We start from the raw sequence: 17,552 nt of genomic DNA, 5'->3' as shown, positions 1-17,552 counted from the left end.
AAGCATCCATTAGGGAAATGTAAATTAAAACCACAATGAGATACCACTTTATGCTGATCAGAGCAGCTATCACCAAAAGAAAAGAAAGAAGAAATGCTGGCAAGGATGTGGAGAAAAGGGCACCCTTGTGCCCTACTTGCTGGTAGGGATGGAAATTGATGCAGCCACTATGCAAGTCCATAAGGAGGATGCTCAAAAAACTAAAAATAGAACTACCATATGATCATTTCTACTTCTGGTTATTTATCCAAAGGAAATGAAAAGAGCAACTCGGAAAGGTATCTGCACCCCCATGTTCACAGCACCGTTATTTAAAATGGCCGACAGACATGGAAACAATCTAAACATCTCCATCGATGGATAAATGGATAAACTGTGGGACAGACACACACAGGAATATTTGTCTGCCATAAAAGAAACACCAAAATCCTACCATTTGCAACAATATGGGTGGACCTTGAAGGCATTACGCTAAGTGAAATAAATCAGACAGAAAGAGAAAGACTGTATGATCTCAAGGGTAGACTCTCTAAAACAAACGAACCACCAAACTCAGAAAAATAGATCACACTTGTGGTTACCAGAAGCAGAGAGCAGGGGGAGGGGGACTGCAAGAAGGTGGCCAAAAGGTACAAACTTCCAGCTGTAATAAGATAAGTAAGTGCTAGGGATGTAACGTACGACATGACGGCTATAGCTAACACTGATGTATGATCTCTCATAAAGTTATTAAGAGAGTAGAGCCGAAGAGTTCTCACCACAAGGAGAGATTTGCTTCTTTTTATTGTATTTCTATGAGAAGATGAATGTTGGCTGAAGCTATTATGGTGATTACTTCACAATACATGTAAAACAAACCATCATGCTGTATGCCTTAAACTCATACAGTGATATACGTCAATTATTGTACAATAAGACTGAAAAAAAAAAAAAAAGAAAGAAAATCATAAGACACAGAAGCCCCTGGGTGGCTCAGTTGGTTAAGCATCCGATTCTCAGTCTCAGCTCAGGTCTTGATCTCAGTCAGGGTTGTGAGTTCAAGCCCCATGTTGGGCTCCAAGCTGGGTGTGGAGCCTACTTAAAAAAAGGTGGGGGGGGGGGAGTCTGGGGGAAGAGAAACAAAAAGCAGAGGGGACAAGCAGATAACAAATGATAATATGGTCGACCTAAATCCAGCCAAATCAATAATTACATTAAATTGTAATGGACTGGATATTGCAATGTCCAGAGATTATGAGAATGAATAAAAAGGCAAGACCCAGCTATATGCTTTTAATAAGAGGTACTTCAAATATAAAGTCAAAGACAGATAGAAATTTAACTTATCATGGGGAAAGATACATCAAGCAAACAGTAAGAATAAGAAAGGTAGAGTGGCTGTTTAGTATCAGATAAAATAGACTTCAAAACGAAGAGTTTTGGGGTGTCTGGGGGGCTCAATCATTAAGCAGCTCCCTTTGGCTCAGGTCAGGATCCCAAGGTCCTGGGATCAAACCCCGCATCAGGCTCCCTGCTCAGCGGGGAGACTGCTTCTCCCTCTCCCCCTCCCCCTGCTTGTGTTCCCTCTCTGGCTGTCTCTGTCAAATAAAATCTTTAAAGCAAACCAAAAAACCTCTAAGTTTTAACAAAGATCAAGAGGGATACCTCATAAAATCTAAAGGTCAACTCACTGGAATGACTTAACCATAAATATGTATGCATCTAATAACAGAGCCCTACAGACAGAAGACAAAAATTAAGAGAACTGAAGGGAGAAAAGACAATTCCACAATCGATGTAACACCCTCTTCACAGCAATTGTTAGAATTAGACAAAAGCAAAAATCAGTAAAAACATAGAGGATCTGGGTAACAATATCTACTACCTTGATCTAACTGGTATTTCTAAAACACTAACCAACCAACAACTGCAGAATACATATTCTTTTCAAGTGCACATGGTACTAAGAGACACCATATATTGGGCCATAAAATCTGTATCAGAACAAGGACAAAAATCACCAAACTGCCACATTTCACTACCTCTTCTAAAAACTTTTTGGGAAAGTAAAAGCAACTCTTCATCCCCCCTCCAAAAGTGACAGGTAATGCTTACTTAGATTACAGGTAGTCAACAAATAAACCAATTAACTGGTCACCTTGTTAAGATCCTAGGAACAGCCATAGAGAACCCAAATTAAAGATAATTGAGAGAGCAGTCACATATTCATATTCATAGATTTGGAAAAATACCATTAGGATTGCTTTATAGCTACATTTAGGGATTTAAGTATGACTGTTCAAATCCTTTATTCCACTATACTTCCTAGGTTGCTTCCTTTTTGAAACCATTTAATATTTTTATTGATCTCATTTTAAGGCTGGAACACTCAAGTCCCCAAGGAAAAGAGAAAGCACAGACTCAATTTCCATAGCAACTCTAAATCCATCACACTATATTTGTATATGAGAATTTGATTTAAATACATTAATATATGTGAATTTGCAATGTGTCTGAGCTGTGGTTGCTATAGGAACCGCAACTTCCAATTTCCTTTCAAGTTTAGGAAGTGCTCACGCTTAACAACTCAATCCCCCCCACCCTGATGGCTCTCTTGAGTTGCAGATTAGGCTCATTGCAATGCACTTACAAACATCCTGACTCACACTGATAAATGCACTCAACAGAGATCTACCATTGTGAAAATGTCTCTTCTAACACTTACTCCTCCTTGGTAGATCACAAGCAATTCGAGATGCGATTCTGCAGAATATGCAGAGAACAACTCGCCAAGCAGCCTCTGCTTATGCCAACGCCAGCTGCAGGTGCAGGAAAGTCACCCAACCGCACAGACACCAGTGGGCTCTGTGGCTTCTCTGAAGCTGCAAAGGATATTCTGTGTCTGTAATGAACTGGCAGAAAAATCCAGCACGTTCTCAAAACAGCCGAATGCACCGAGTGTGTGGAGGGCATCTACTTTATACAAAAGCAAACCACCCACGGAGCTTGGCTACAGAAGTCTGTAGGATGAAATTTATTTTCATTTTTTTTTTTTTTTTTTTTTTTTTGCCAAGGTAGAAAGCACTTAATGATTAACCTGTGGACGATCCATTCCATGATGGCATTTCCACTCTCATATGGGCCCTTCTGCACAAGATGCTCGGAGCGCCTCCTGCTTCTCCTCATGGATTACAGTCAGGACACGCAAGTTACTTTTAATATCGGCCTAAGGAAATACCTGGGGAGAAAGATCCACTGCGAAATGAAGAATCCCAAAGCGAAACGAAAAGTCAGGGGTGATCTGCTTTTGATTATACCAGCCATTGCTTACTTCCACTAACGCGGATGGTTGAGAAAGGACAAGCTTTAGAGGCAGGACAGAAACGACTGCTGAAGGTCCCTAACACGCCATCACTGTGACGTGGATTGGAGAATTCCCAGGGAGCGGACCCTCACCTCAGCGTCACCATGTTGTCTTCAACCTGGATGGACAAAATCAGACTTGTATATAGAGAAGATGGCCCTGAATGGTTTCAGACCAGAGGGAGGAGGCCTCTTTAGAGACTGTAAGTCGTTCATGGTGGAGATGATTAACAGAAAGTCAAACAGAATCTTAAGGATTAGAAGGGGGGCTCTGAGTGTATCAATTAGTACATGCTGGTGTCCCACCGACCCTGAGGGATACGGAGAGGCGAGGAGCTATGTGATTCTCTAATAAGGCATTCAGGCTGTTGGGCTGTTCAGCAAGCTTTCTGAAGTGTTTCAGCTCTTCCTTTACTGATGCTTACATTTTCTATTGCTATCAGTAGCTTCCCTGCCCTGACACGTGATGTGTGAAGAAACCATACCCCATGTTTGTTATAATTATACATTTTATATCACAGATTTGATAATACCTCTTCTGACTCTTGGAAGACGTGTTGACTTACATTTTCTTGGCTGTATTCCCAAGAGATGGATACATGACCTCAAGAAAAATGAGGTCTTACTGTCTTTATAGGAGCCTTTCACTTACCATAGCTTTTAAAACAATGTTCTACATGTGGTGTATACCTTGCTATAATTTTTTCCATCCTATAATGTCCAAGAGACAGAACCTATTTTAATAAAAAAGTTATGATTGGTTTGACTTTTGAAAATACCCTTTCCTCCTGATTAAGACCCATGAGGTGCACGTGGTCAAGGTATCAGGAACATGAGTCGTAAGAACTACTGCCTTCTGGAACATTAAAAACCCTATTTATTACCTGTTGACTTTAATGTGTTTCCTCAGCTTTGTCACTGGAGAGGTTAAGCTCTGGAAGAAATGTATCAGGTTCACGGACATTCTATCAAAACAGCATACACTTCTCTGTGGCTTCTGAGAGAGACCAATGGGGGCGCTGCTAGAGAACAAGGCCAAAGCAGCAGCACGGGCAGTGGGGCTGGGGGAGCAGGGGCAGTGGTGCCAGTCCAAGGACACGCTGGGATTGTGGAAGAAAAAGACATTTCTGAAGCCTGTCTGATTTCACTACGAAAAAATGTGGGGGAAATAAAAAGCGGTAGTGGAGTTTTAAGATGGATCTCTACACCATTAAGAGCTCTGGAAAAAGACCCTAAGATGAGAAATGCCAGGTGCCCTGAGGCTCCCCTCCCGCCCATGTCCTCCTACTTCATTTGCCACCAAATCCCCCACGCTGGACAAAACACACCACTCTTCTTCTCTACCCACAACTATTGCACTGATCAAGTTTCTGAGACCAAACTTGAAGTCCAATTTGAACCGCCGTAACTTTTTGTTCCCCCAAACTCCTTGTGGCTTCACCCAACCTCTCTCTCCCCAGCACTTGTTAAAATAAAAATAAAAATAAAATTTCCCTTCCTCTCTAAGTTTGTATCAACACATTTGACCTCATCTGCTCCCTCTGGTTTACGGATCCTGGCTCCACAAATTTTGCCTTTTTCCTACCATCAACTATTTCTCCTCCCATGTCTCCCATCTCCCATTTCTCTCACCTTACAAAACTGCCCGTTGTGCCTTGTCCTGAAAGCAAAGGAAAACAGATAAAGGACAATACCATGCTCGTTCCAATCTCGCTTCTTGAGGCTGTCAGCTTTTCCCCACGACAACTCAACATTTTTCAACTTTTTTTCCTGACGAATTTGGTGAAGGTGGAGTCTACTCTTACTGCGTGACTTTACCACTTGTGAGGCCACGCTCCTATCCAGTCTCCTGGAATCTAGGCTTATGCACTCAGTATCTTAACAGACCTGTTCTCTCAAGGATTATTCCTTACCTCCTGGGAGCCTGGTATCTTTGGCCTCTTTTCAGGCTTCATCCTATTTGATCTCTCCACAATTAATATTCTGCATTGCTGGTGATCCCTCTTTCTAGAAATTTCCTACTGTTCATTCTCTGATGCTGAGTTTTCCTAGTTTTCTCCCTGATGTTCATGTCTTTTTTCTCAGTTTCCTTTTTTCCCTTTTCCAGAAGATCTGTGCTTAGCTTAGTTTATTTTATATAAACTCATTCACTCTATGGCTTCAAAGCTGGGTTTTTATGCTATCTTAATCTCTTTCCTCAAGTCCTCTACCCAATCTGGGTCCCATCATTCCACTGAGTGACCCCTAAATTGAGAAATCCAATGGACTCTTCCCGTCCGCATTTTACTTGACTCCTCCACAGACTGAGACATTGTTGGCCATTCTGTTCCCTTCCTTCTGCTTCCTTGACAAGTCATTCCTTCATTTCCTTTAATCTTTTTGGCATCTTCCCTCCTCTTGTCCAAACCCTTCCTTGTCTGCCCAAACATGAAATGCTAGCGTTCTTCAAGCCAGTCTCTCCCCCCCTACTGAGGGCACACTGCCAGCCTCAGTGACATGGATATGTGGAAGCCTCCCAGAGGGACCCCCTCTAGCCTCTACAAGATGCCTGTATTGTTCAGTATTAGCATTTTTCCGGCCACCTCTTATCCATTCTAATTGGGTATAAATAAGAAATTTGTACTGTTTACCAAACTAAGGTTATGGATTTAACAAGCATGAACACTGGTTTTTAGGATGGAACAAGTAGTTTCTGCGCATTTCATCGTTTAACTGTCCAGGATTGCAACTTGTGTAATAATGACCTCAATTTGTATAAGGATACCCTCCTGCTTGATAAAGTCTATTTTTTATGGAAGGACATTTATATCTTTGAAAGATTTTATCCACAAAAGTTTAAAAGATTTTAAATATCTAGGTATCCATCCCCAGTGACTTCACTTTTGGACCAAGCCGGATACAATGAGGTCTTGCAGAATATTATCACACAAAAATTGGCACCAGCCATACAGGAGATAGGACGCATATTTCATGACTTTCTTTTGAAAGATTATAGATTATTCATATTTAAAAGCATAAATTGGTTCATATCCTGGTTTCTACAGCCAGCAATTAAGTCGTAAAAATATTTCAATTGAAATCTAAACAGACACTTGATATTTTTCAGAAAAACGTACCAAGAAAATGAAATCGACCCCTGGAGTACGATCCTAATATGCAGCTTGAATGATAAAGAGTGAGTAACTTGGCTTTTTTAGTAGTTTAAATCACGATCGATCATTAGACTTATTATAGATAAGGCACTGCTGGGAAGATAATGTGGTCAAATCCAGAGGCATAAAGAACCTGCTGGGAAGAATCAACCTAACACAGGAGAGCGCAGATGAACCAGAGCCATTTCCCAAAAGGAAAGCGACTGTTGTATTTCCCTGTCCTAATACCTGCAGTGGGGGAGTTTGCATGGTGAGACTTTTTGGGCAGGTTGAAGATCTGTTCGCCAGGGTCGGGGGGAGGAATTGCGTCTTGCCCTTGCCGTGCTTCCACAGGGTCATACTCCTTTCCATCGTAGTTAGCATCATAGAACTTCTTAAACCACTGAATGAAATCCAGGTTGTCCTGGAAACGCCCTTTCACCAGCTTCTCCACTGGGATCACCTGCAATACAAAATTGCCGAGAGTCATGATCCTGTGTTAAATTATTTACCACAACCAAGGGGCTCCCTATAACTGTTCCATACATGTCCACGATTACGGACTACTGGTCTCCCCACAGCTTCTTGGCTAGCTATGTTCTAGAATTCACCTTTTTTTTTTTTTCATCATATTAAAGAAAAGTTAAATTAAAATGCTGTAAGTGGTTCTTTTGAATTATTTCACACTTCTGAACAAATGAGACGAAACAAGGAATACCCTTAGCTGTCCAGAGGGGCTGATCCTCCTCATCATGTATTTAATTACTCAAGCATCTCCCTGCAAAAATGGGCCTGGGATGTTCTGCTGTTTCAAGATTGATGGATTTTCCATATTTTTTTCTAACACTTGGTCTAGCAGTTCAGGAATGAACTCTTGTAAGGATTATAGCTACCAGACAGAGTGAATAAGACTTAAATCAATGCAAACATACGCTTATCTAAGGGTTCATATGAAGCAAAATAAACTTTCCTGGTTGTTGTTGTTTTGTTTTTACATGATATAAAGAGATGAGCATTAAAAACAACTGCCTGCGGGCCCCCCGGGTAGCTCAGTCAGTTAAGCATCTGACACTTGACTTTGGCTCAGGTCACGATCTCTGGGTGGTGAGATTGGCTACACAGGAGCACAGCTAATGTGCCATGGAGGAGCAGAAGGACAGAAATGGCATCTGACTGGGGGAGTCACTGAAGGCATTCTGCACTATATTCACCTCAACTTCTGAGACAGATCTTGGCTCTTCATGGTGAAACACTAATGGCCACCTAGACAGCCAAAAGGTATTCCCTTTAGAGGTCATGCAGGAACTTTCAGGATTATGACAGGATGAAATGTGGGGTGACTCATTAGCTTTACTTCAGTGGGCAGCTATTTTTGAAGGAAAATGGAAAAAAAGGACTTAGTTATACAAATTGTGCCATTACCAGGTTCTGACTTCCTCATTTTTGAGTGAGAATCCTAGCTGAATGTAGGCCACGAGAGCTACGAAGCTGGGGAGTGAGTTCGATCTGAGGTACACAATTCAGACACAAACCCAGCATTCAAAGCACACAACTTTGTGGAGTAATCTTATGAACAGAAGCCATATAAATTCAATTTTCATCAAGGCTTTGCCACCTCAGGGGCTGGATACCACGGATATCGGGACCACTTAAAAATAGAGAAAGACCTCAAATATCAAAGACCACGGTAAGAAAAAAAACACCTGAATCATTTTAGGCCACCCATTAAACTAAATCATTAGCAACAGATTTTTCCGAAATGTTTTTGATGAAGCTAAAACTGAAAAGAACTCAAGTTACGGAGCAAAATAAAAAGAAACAAACTTTGGGAGGGGACCACATTTTTCGCGAAGGCTCTTCCAGTGAGGGAGACTTGGATGCGGATCTCTCTCCTCCCGCCCACACCGAAGAATTCCTTCCACACATGCACTTAATAGTTGACTTTTTACTGTGCTAAGTATTTTCATCTTTTTTGATTTATAACTTTTGTTTATGCCAATCAATGATTTTTAAATGCCTTCTTAGGGAATTCGGCCCTTTAATTAACATGCTACTATGTTTTGTTTTCTACCAAACGTGAACATTTAGAACCAGTTTTAGATGATGGCACGACTACTACCTTAACTGTTCCAAGTAGGCACTCACTTGTTTTGCCTTAATTTCACATTCCCTATCCAAATGGAAGTTCTGGGGGGCAAAAGTTCAAAATCTGGGGTGGCAAGCAAATCTTCACACAGACACTTCCCACCTGCTGTCATGCGCTGACAAGCATTCACAGGGACCACTGCCTCTCCAAGGACCCTTGGGTGGAATCATAGCATATTAAGCTAGAGAGGCTAACAAAGGTGATCAAGGCCAGTCTCCCTGAACCAGAATTTTATCTTCAACATTCTTAACAATGGCTCAGCCACTCTGTCTATGCTTCCACAGAATGTAGAACACCCTAATTTGTTGCATAGCTATTTATGAGTGACTGTTTTCCTTTATGATTTAGGAGCATGTATGGAGAAGTAATACTGTTAATAAGTAAGGAGAACTTATGTAGCTTGGTTTCCAATGCTTATGGAAGGAGCTAACTGGAAATTAACCACAGTAAAGGACATAGTTGAAATGACTCCAAAAGGTTGAGCTGTTAGAGGTAAGTCTCTTAAAAAAAGAATTATGAGAAAACCAGAGGCAAAGATTTTAATATTTGGTAAGAATGCTTTGGTTTGGAAGATATTACATTAAAAACATGTACGGTTTAGCAAACTTTTCTCTTTTCCTTTAACCTGTCTCTTGTAATAGTATTTACATTTTTGATTTCCATGGCCTAGTTACTGCTAGGTAATTGATGCCAAGAAGTTTTCTGTCTATTCCGTTTTTTTTTTCTCTTTCCCCTTATTCAAAATTGCTTTCTTCCCAAACTATTCCCTCTAAGAAATACATCCTAGATACAGAATATGGCTTATGTGTGTATTTGCGTAACAGAAAGCATGCAGATACGGAATATGGCGTATGCGTGCATTTGCATAACAGGAAGTAGGCGGGGACTGAGTGGGCTTCAGCCGTAATTCTTCAGCTGTAAGTTTAGAGATTTCCTTCAATGAAAGCCTCCTACAATTATGGGAAGTGAGGGTTGATACATTATGCTAGGCACAGACCCCAAACTACTTTGACAAGATCAAGATATATACATTGATACGTCTTTATATTTTTGCATCTTGGCACAAAAACAATTTTGAGGAAAGACCACGCATTTTATGGAGGTCTAAGTTAGTTTCCTACCTTATCAACATTCATTCGCTTAAACGATGCTTGCAGAAGTTTAAAATTGTGAATATACTCATGCTCCAACTTTGCTTGAAATTTTACTTTCTTCAAACTAATGCAGCCCGGAAAGAGCATGTCCATAAACTGGCAATAGGCAGCTCCTGAAAAGAGAGGAGAGAAATGCTGGTGTCAGTCTGACTGTAGCCAGGTGTGACTGAGGACTGCTGGGCAGGATGGAGGCCTCCATCTGTGTGCTCCTCCCAGGGTGCTGCAACTCCCTCAGTCACCCAGGCTGGGCACTGGGGCGGGGGGGTGCAGGGCCATGACTCCAGGCAGCCCCTGCCACTCTCCCCATTCCTAAACACTGTGGCACTGACGCTGGATTCACCAGAGCATGACCACATTCATGAACACGGTGCAGAAGTACTTCAATGCCAAGGAAATCAGGGTCAGAATAACTGTTCTTTGCTTCTATCATAAAAAAAGAAATATTTTTTCTTCCATCTAGATGCTCCTGCTCCAAGTCATCAAAATATATAGATGTAAGAGAAAAACAAAGTTTAAACACAAGAAAACTGCAAAACTTCTCAAGAAAGGTGTAGCTCAAAAAAATACACATGGAAATACAAATATGCCCAAGCTGTTTTATATCCACCTTGCAAAATGACTGAGGTGAAACTGGATAACTAAACCATCTAATGCCAAAAACAGTTGTATCCCGATTTAATTCCAGGCCAGAGCGATGGGGTCCTATATTCACATGAAGGATGAAGACACGGAGACTGTGAAACTTACAGAAATTGAGAGTCGTGCTGTTTACGACCAAGGAATAAAAAGAACAGAAATGTTCAATGAGTCCCCTGAGGAAATGGTTCTAGAAAAAAGGATTAGTAAGTCACATATATATATATATATTTATGAAGAACTCTTACATCATGACAATTTCCACTAGAAAATCCCAGAGAGATCATGTTTACTGATTCACATTTTTTTTTTTTTAAGATTTTATTTATTTATTTGACAGAGAGAGAGAGATCACAAGCAGGCAGAGAGGCAGGCAGAGAGGAGGAAGCAGGCTCCCCGCTGAGCAGAGAGCCCGATGCAGGGCTCGATCCCAGGACCCTGAGATCATGACCTGAGCCGAAGGCAGAGGCTCTAACCCACTGAGCCACCCAGGCGCCCCTGATTCACATCTTCTTAATAGTTAAGGCTATAGGCATTTACAAAGGAAATTCAAAGCCAGAATGATTATTTCTCTTTTATAAGGAGGAAAAGCAATTGAGTGGCAAGAAGGGGAACAAGCTGGCATTTCTGTGTTCTCTTTCCTTCTCCAGATCTCTTGGTCTGTCTCTATAATGTGCCAGTGATGGCCTTTCTGGAACATGAAAGGCTCCCCTCAAACTCTGGTATCAAGGTTTCTGTGAGAAGCTCTTTATTCCATTCGGGAGATTCACCTTTACATCGGGAAAAACCAACTCATCTCTTAGGCCAGAGATACTAAGCTTCCTTTACTAAGACCGGAATCCAAGATCGAACAAGGTACTGGGGATCTAACAGCTGCCTCAACAGGAAATGGTGAGGCAGCTCATTGTTTGCAGGTAAGAGTATAAGGTAATGAAATATAGAGCACAGTAAATATCACCTCCAGAATCTTGGGATCTGTGAGGTTTTCCCTTAGACTCCAATACTCTGAGGACAAACTATTATATTCCTATACAAGCAGATGGGCTCTCTTAAAAACAAACACTGGAGGAGGTAAGAGAAACATCATGGCCTTGGGCATTCTTACAGTCATAATTCAATTGTTCAGGTCTTCCTTTTGAAGTGCCCCCACATGGAACAAATTCCAATAGCCATTTGAACATTTTTTTGCTTTAAACAAGAGATGGGGTGTCTAAACATAACTGTCTCATTACCCACTTTTGGAAGAGTTATTCTTCCTTCTGTAGTGTTTAGCATGAAATGTACTTCTAAAGATCCAGACACCTATGTACTCTTACAAACCAACCAACCAACTCACTCACTTCCCAAATTTAAAAAGTAGTAACAGGTTTTGGAAAGAAAACCAAACTTGAAACAGGAAAAAAGGAGAAAGCATTTCTAGTTCACCTAAAGAGAGCCACTGTTGGGGCACCTGGGTGGCTCAGTGGGTTAAGCCTATGCCTTCAGCTCACGTAATGATCTCAGGGTCCTGGGATAGGGCCCGTGTTGGGCTCTCTGCTTGGCAGGGAGCCGGCTTCCCCCTCTCCATCTGTCTGCCTCTCTGCCTACTTGTGATCTCTATCAGATAAATAAAATAAAATATTAAAAAAAAAAGAGAGAGAGAACAATCATTAATGTTCTGGTATATATCATTCTATTTTTTTTTTTTTTTTCCTTTAATCTCTCAGACTGATTCCCTTCTGGGTCGTTAATGGTCTCTACTGACATGTTTAATGGTTGTCTGATTTTTTTTTCATGCTAAGCAACTTTCCCAACCCAAGATTAGATAAATATTCACATATATTTTCTTCAAGTATTTTATGGTCTCAAGATTCACATTTACATTCTGAATTCATGTAGAATTTATTTTGGTCCATATCATAAAGGATGGCTCTAATTTTAGTTACTCCAAATGTTAGTGGGAATCTGTCATTTTTGGCTCACCAACATTTGGGCACCTTCCTGTCTGGGTTGATGCGACAGTGCCTTGCCTCCCACCACAGTACTGACGATGAGCATGAAATGTACCCTTTTCCCCATCCCCAGCAGGAAAGATGCGGGGCTATGTCCTGGGCTCCGCCTTGGTCTCACAGTCTTAATAGTGACAGACATACACAGGGACAATTAGAATTTAATCATGGTGGCAATGGGCAGGATTGAGTCCTGTGACAGCAACACAGTGGCACCCTAGGTGAGCGGCACAAGGGAGGCTCTGTTCCCAGCTTCTAGCCCAATCTTCTATTGACTGAGCTACCAAATATTCTTCCTGTAAATGTGTCTCTGCCTAAGCTTGCCAGGATTATTTTTTGCTATTTTCAACGGCAAATGCCAACTGTTAAAGTCAGCTAGGTGTTGAATGTCATCATTTCATGAATAAACTGTATTTTTCCCACTGAGGAAAAGCATTAGTGTTACTATATATTGGTTTCCTAATACATGCATTCAGGTCTCTTTCTAGACTTAAATTTATATTGGTCTGTCCCAGTGGTTAAGTTCATACTCTGTTCATCAAATACTATAATATATACTATTATCTGCAGTATAATTTCCCTTTTTCTCAAAATTTGTCTTAAATTTCATCATCCATTTATTCTCACCTTTCTATTTTTGTATTTGTCATTCATGGAATATAGAAAATACATTTTCTTTAAAAATGTAGAAATTTGGGGCACCTGGGTGGCTCAGTGGGTTAAGCCGCTGCCTTCGGCTCAGGTCATGATCTCGGGGTCCTGGGATCGAGTCCCGCATCGGGCTCTCTGCTCAGCAGGGAGCCTGCTTCCCTCTCTCTCTCTGTGCCTGCCTCTCTATCTACTTGTGATCTCTCTCTGTCAAATAAATAAATAAAATCTTTAAAAAAAATGTAGAAATTTACTAAATATCAGCTCTTTGAGATATAACTCACGTATCAAAGTCTAGCTTTTTTTTTGTTTGCAAATAACATATCTTTTACTTATGTATTTATTTATTTGCAATCATATGATTCATATTTGTTAGAGAATAAACAAATGACAACAATCACAGTCCAGCTTTTTAAAGTACAGTTGACTCTTGAATAACATGAGTGCTAGGGGTGCTGACCTTCCCACACGGTTGAAAATCTGCAGGTAACTTTTGACTTCCAAAAAACTGAACTACTAAGAGCCTACTGTTGACTAGAAGCCTTACCGTTAACAGTCAAAACATTTTGTATGTGTACATGTATTCTATCCAAATACTATATTCTTATAATAAAGCAAGCTAGAGAAAATGTTAAGAAAATCACAGGAGAAACTATACTTATGATACTATACTGTACTTATCTTTAAAAAAATCCACATTATCAATGGAAAGGGACAGTTCAAACCCATGTTGTTCAAGGGTCAATTATATATAATTCTGTGGCATTAAAGGTATTCACAGAATCATGCATCCATCACTACTATTTAATTCCAGAAGGTTTTCATTATCACCAGAATAAACTTCATATCCATTAGCAGCCACTCTCTCCCCTACCCCCGGATCCTGGTAACCAACCATTAATCTATTTTCTGTCTCTATGGGTCTGCCTATTCCGGACATTTCATATAAATGAATCATAAAACTTGCAGCCTTTGTGTCTGGTTTAACTTAGCAAAATCTTTTCAAGGTTCATCCGTGTTGCGGCGTGTATCAGAACTTTATATTCCTTTCTACGGCTTAAAAATATTCTATTGTGTGCATATACCACATTTTATTGATTTATCATCAGCTGATGAACGTTTGGGTTTTCATTCTTGGCCTATTATGAGCAAAGCTACGATGAGCTCTCATGTACAAGAATTTGTGTAGACTTAAGTTTTCAGTTCTCTTGGGCTGTGGTACACCTCTCTCTATATTTAACATCTGAGGAGCTGCCAAACTGTTTTCTATTTTACATTCCCACCAGCAATGTATGAGGGTTCCAGTTTCTCCTCATCTTCACCAATCATAATTGTCTTTTTGATTCTAGTCATCCTAGTCAGTGTAAATTTTGATTTGATTTCCCTGAAGACTAATAATGTTAAACATCTTTTTCATGTGCTTTTTGGCCATTTATAGATCTTCTTTGGAGAAATGTTCGTGCAAAATGCTTTGCCCATTTATAAAGTGGGTTATTTTTCCTTTTATCAATGGAAGTTTTTTCTACATTTTAGGGTCAAGTCTCTTACCGGGTATCTAATTTGCAAATACTTCCTCCTTTCTGTGGATTGCCTTTACTTTCTTGATAGTATCTTTTTTTTTTTTTAAGATTTTATTTATTTATTTATTTATTTATTTATTTATTTAGAGAAAAAGAGAGAGAGAGAGAATGAGCAATGGGGAGGGGCTGAGGGAGAGAGAGAAAGAGAGAAGCAGACTCCCTGCTAAGCAGGAAGCCCCATGCAGAACTTGACCCCAGGACCCGGAGATCATGACCTGAGCCGAAGGCAGACGCTTAACTGACTGAGCCACCCAGGTGCCCTTGACAGTATCTTTTGAAGCACACACATTTTTACTTCTGTTCTAAGATCTTATTATTTATGATGGAGAGACAGAGTGCAAGTATGCAAACGGGGTAGAAGGACAGGAAGAGAGAGAAATCTCAAGCAGACTCCTCACTGACCATGGAGCCCGGCATGGGACTCAATTCCACAGCCTTGAGATCACGACCCAAGCTGAAATCACAGAACTGGATGCCTGACCAATGGAGTCACCCAGGCACGCAACACACATTCTTACTTTTGATGAAGCACAATTTTTTTTTTTTTTGGTCACTTGGGCTTTTGTCATTTCTAACAAACCACTGCCTAACCCAAGAGCGTAATGATTTCCACCTACATTTTCTTCTAAAAGTTGTAGTTTTAGTTCATACATTTAGGTCAATGATCCATTTTGAATTCTTTCTTGTATATATAGGTGTAATGTTTGGGTCTAACCTCAAAATTTTGCATGTGACAATTGTCCTGGCACCATTTGTTGAAAAGACTATACTTTCAATTGTCTTGGCATTCTGGTTGAAAATCAATTAGCTATCAATGTATGGGTATATTTCTGGGCTCCTAATTCTATTTATATATCTATCTTTATGCAGTAATAGTCTTGATTACTATTGTTTGTACTCAGTTTTGAAATCAAAAGCAGAAGTCCTACAACTTTGCTTTTCTTTTCCAAACAGGTATTCTGGTTTCCTTGCATTTCCATCTTTGTTTTAGGATCAGTTCATCAATTTCTGTAAAAAGGCAGCTAAGACTTTGATAGGGATTGGACTGAATCTAGAGATTGAAAAATATTGCCCTAACAATAGTCTTCCAATCCATGAACATGGGATGTCTTACCACTTAATTTCTTTCAATGATATTTTCTAGTTTTCAGTATATAAGCCTTCCACTTTTAAAATTTTTTTAAATGCTATTGTAAGTGGAATTGTATTCTTAATTCTGTTTATGGATTGTTCATTGTTAATATGAAAGAAATACAATTGATTTTCAGGTATTGATCTTATACATCCTGCAACCTTGCTTAACTCATTTTTCAGTTATAATAGTTTCTTGGTGCTTGGTGCTTAGGACTTTTTTTTCCCATATGAGATCATGACATCCATAAACAGAGGCAATTTTATTTTCTTTCTAAATTCAATGCTTATTTTTCTTGCCCAATTGCCACGGCTTGAACCTTTAGTACAATGTCAAAAAAAGTGCTGACAGCGAACATCCTGGTCTGGTCTTGAGGGTAGGGGGAGCATCCAGCTCTTCACCACTAAGTAGGATGTTAGTTCCAAGTTTCTCATAGATAGCATTACCAGATCGAGGAAGTTCCCTTCTGTTTCTCCTTTAGTATTTTTAAAAACAAAAGGATGTTGAATTTTGTTGAATGCTTTTTCTGCATCTATTATCACATGGCTTTTATCCTTTATTCTATTAAATGAAGTTTTACATTGGTTTCTTTACTCCCATTTGATCCAACCTTGCATTAATCTCATTTGATTATGGCACATAATCCTCTTTACATGTTACCAGATCCACTTTGCTAGTACTTTGTTGAGAAATTGTATCTATTCATAAGAGATGCTGGTTTGTAGTTTTCTTTGTAGTTTTGTAGCTTTGGTTTGGGTTGATACTGGCCCTCAAATAATAAGTTAGAAATTGTTTCTTCCTCTTGTGCTTTGAAAGGATTTGTGAAGGATTGGTGTTAATTTTTTTTTTAAAAACACTTAGTAGAATTCATAATTGGAGTCATCTGGGCTCTGGCTTTTCTTTCTGGGATTCTTTAAAAATTACTAATTCCATTTCCTATTATATAGGTCCATTAAGAATTTCTATTTTAAGTTTCAGTAGTTATGTCTTTCTAGGTGTTTAACCATTTTATCTAGGCTATTTGGTTTTTAAACATTCATTTTTCAACTCATGAGTTCTAATAAATTCACAGTTGTTTCCCTTCAGTTTCCTAGAGACAAATAGTACATAAAATGATATTTTGTAATATATTTTTATGTGTGTATATTTGTTTATATACTTTTTTTCTTTAGTGAAAATATCTCTTCTTCTTCAAGTGTGTTATTGGTCACGGATTTCTTTTTTTTTTTTAATATTTTATTTATTTGACAGAGAGAAATCACAACTAGGCAGAGAGGCAGGCAGAGAGAGGAGGAAGCAGGCTCCCCGCGGAGCAGAGAGCCCGATGTGAGGCTCGATCCCAGGACCCCGGGATCATGACCTGAGCCGAAGGCAGAGGCTTTAACCCACTGAGCCACCCAGGTGCCCCGGTCACTGATTTCTGATATTACGGAAATATTTTTCTGAGTTTTACCAATAGCTGTATGAGGAAAGGATCCCAATATCTACATTTTCGGCAACCACGGAGACAATAAAAATGTTTTTTCCTTTGATCTATTAACTGATCAATTCAATCACATTCTCCATTTCCTAAAGTTGAATCATCTTTGCATTCCTGGTATAAGTCCCACGTGGGGATGTTTATAGTGCTGGTTTAGACTCACAAAGGCTTTATGATTTTTGCATCTATACTCATGAGACTGAAACTTTGTGTGCTTTTGTCCTATTTATGATTTTTTTAAGTTTAAAAAATACGTTGGTAACATTTTCCTATTTTTGAGGTCTAAAAGCTTGTGCACTAAAGTAAAAAAAAAAA

General features: G+C 39.7%; 1 protein-coding gene across 3 annotated transcripts in view; it reads right to left on the bottom strand.

Moving 5' to 3' along the window:
- Positions 1 to 17,552, bottom strand: part of MAPRE2 (microtubule associated protein RP/EB family member 2) — a 156,269-nt gene that overhangs the window by 28,344 nt on the left and 110,373 nt on the right. For all 3 annotated transcript variants that reach the window (XM_046024941.1, XM_046024940.1, XM_046024939.1), the window contains 2 exons: positions 9,741 to 9,886; positions 6,723 to 6,936 (listed from right to left, as the gene is read on the bottom strand). In XM_046024941.1, the coding sequence (XP_045880897.1) occupies positions 6,723 to 6,936; positions 9,741 to 9,886 (360 nt within the window). The remainder of the gene's footprint in view (positions 1 to 6,722; positions 6,937 to 9,740; positions 9,887 to 17,552) is intronic.

The sequence above is a fragment of the Meles meles genome, chromosome 12 (assembly GCF_922984935.1).
Source record: "Meles meles chromosome 12, mMelMel3.1 paternal haplotype, whole genome shotgun sequence".
In the NCBI taxonomy this organism is placed as follows: domain Eukaryota; kingdom Metazoa; phylum Chordata; class Mammalia; order Carnivora; family Mustelidae; genus Meles; species Meles meles.
The sequence above is the reverse complement of the archived record's forward strand: the minus strand, read 5'-3'. Positions and strand labels throughout refer to the sequence as shown.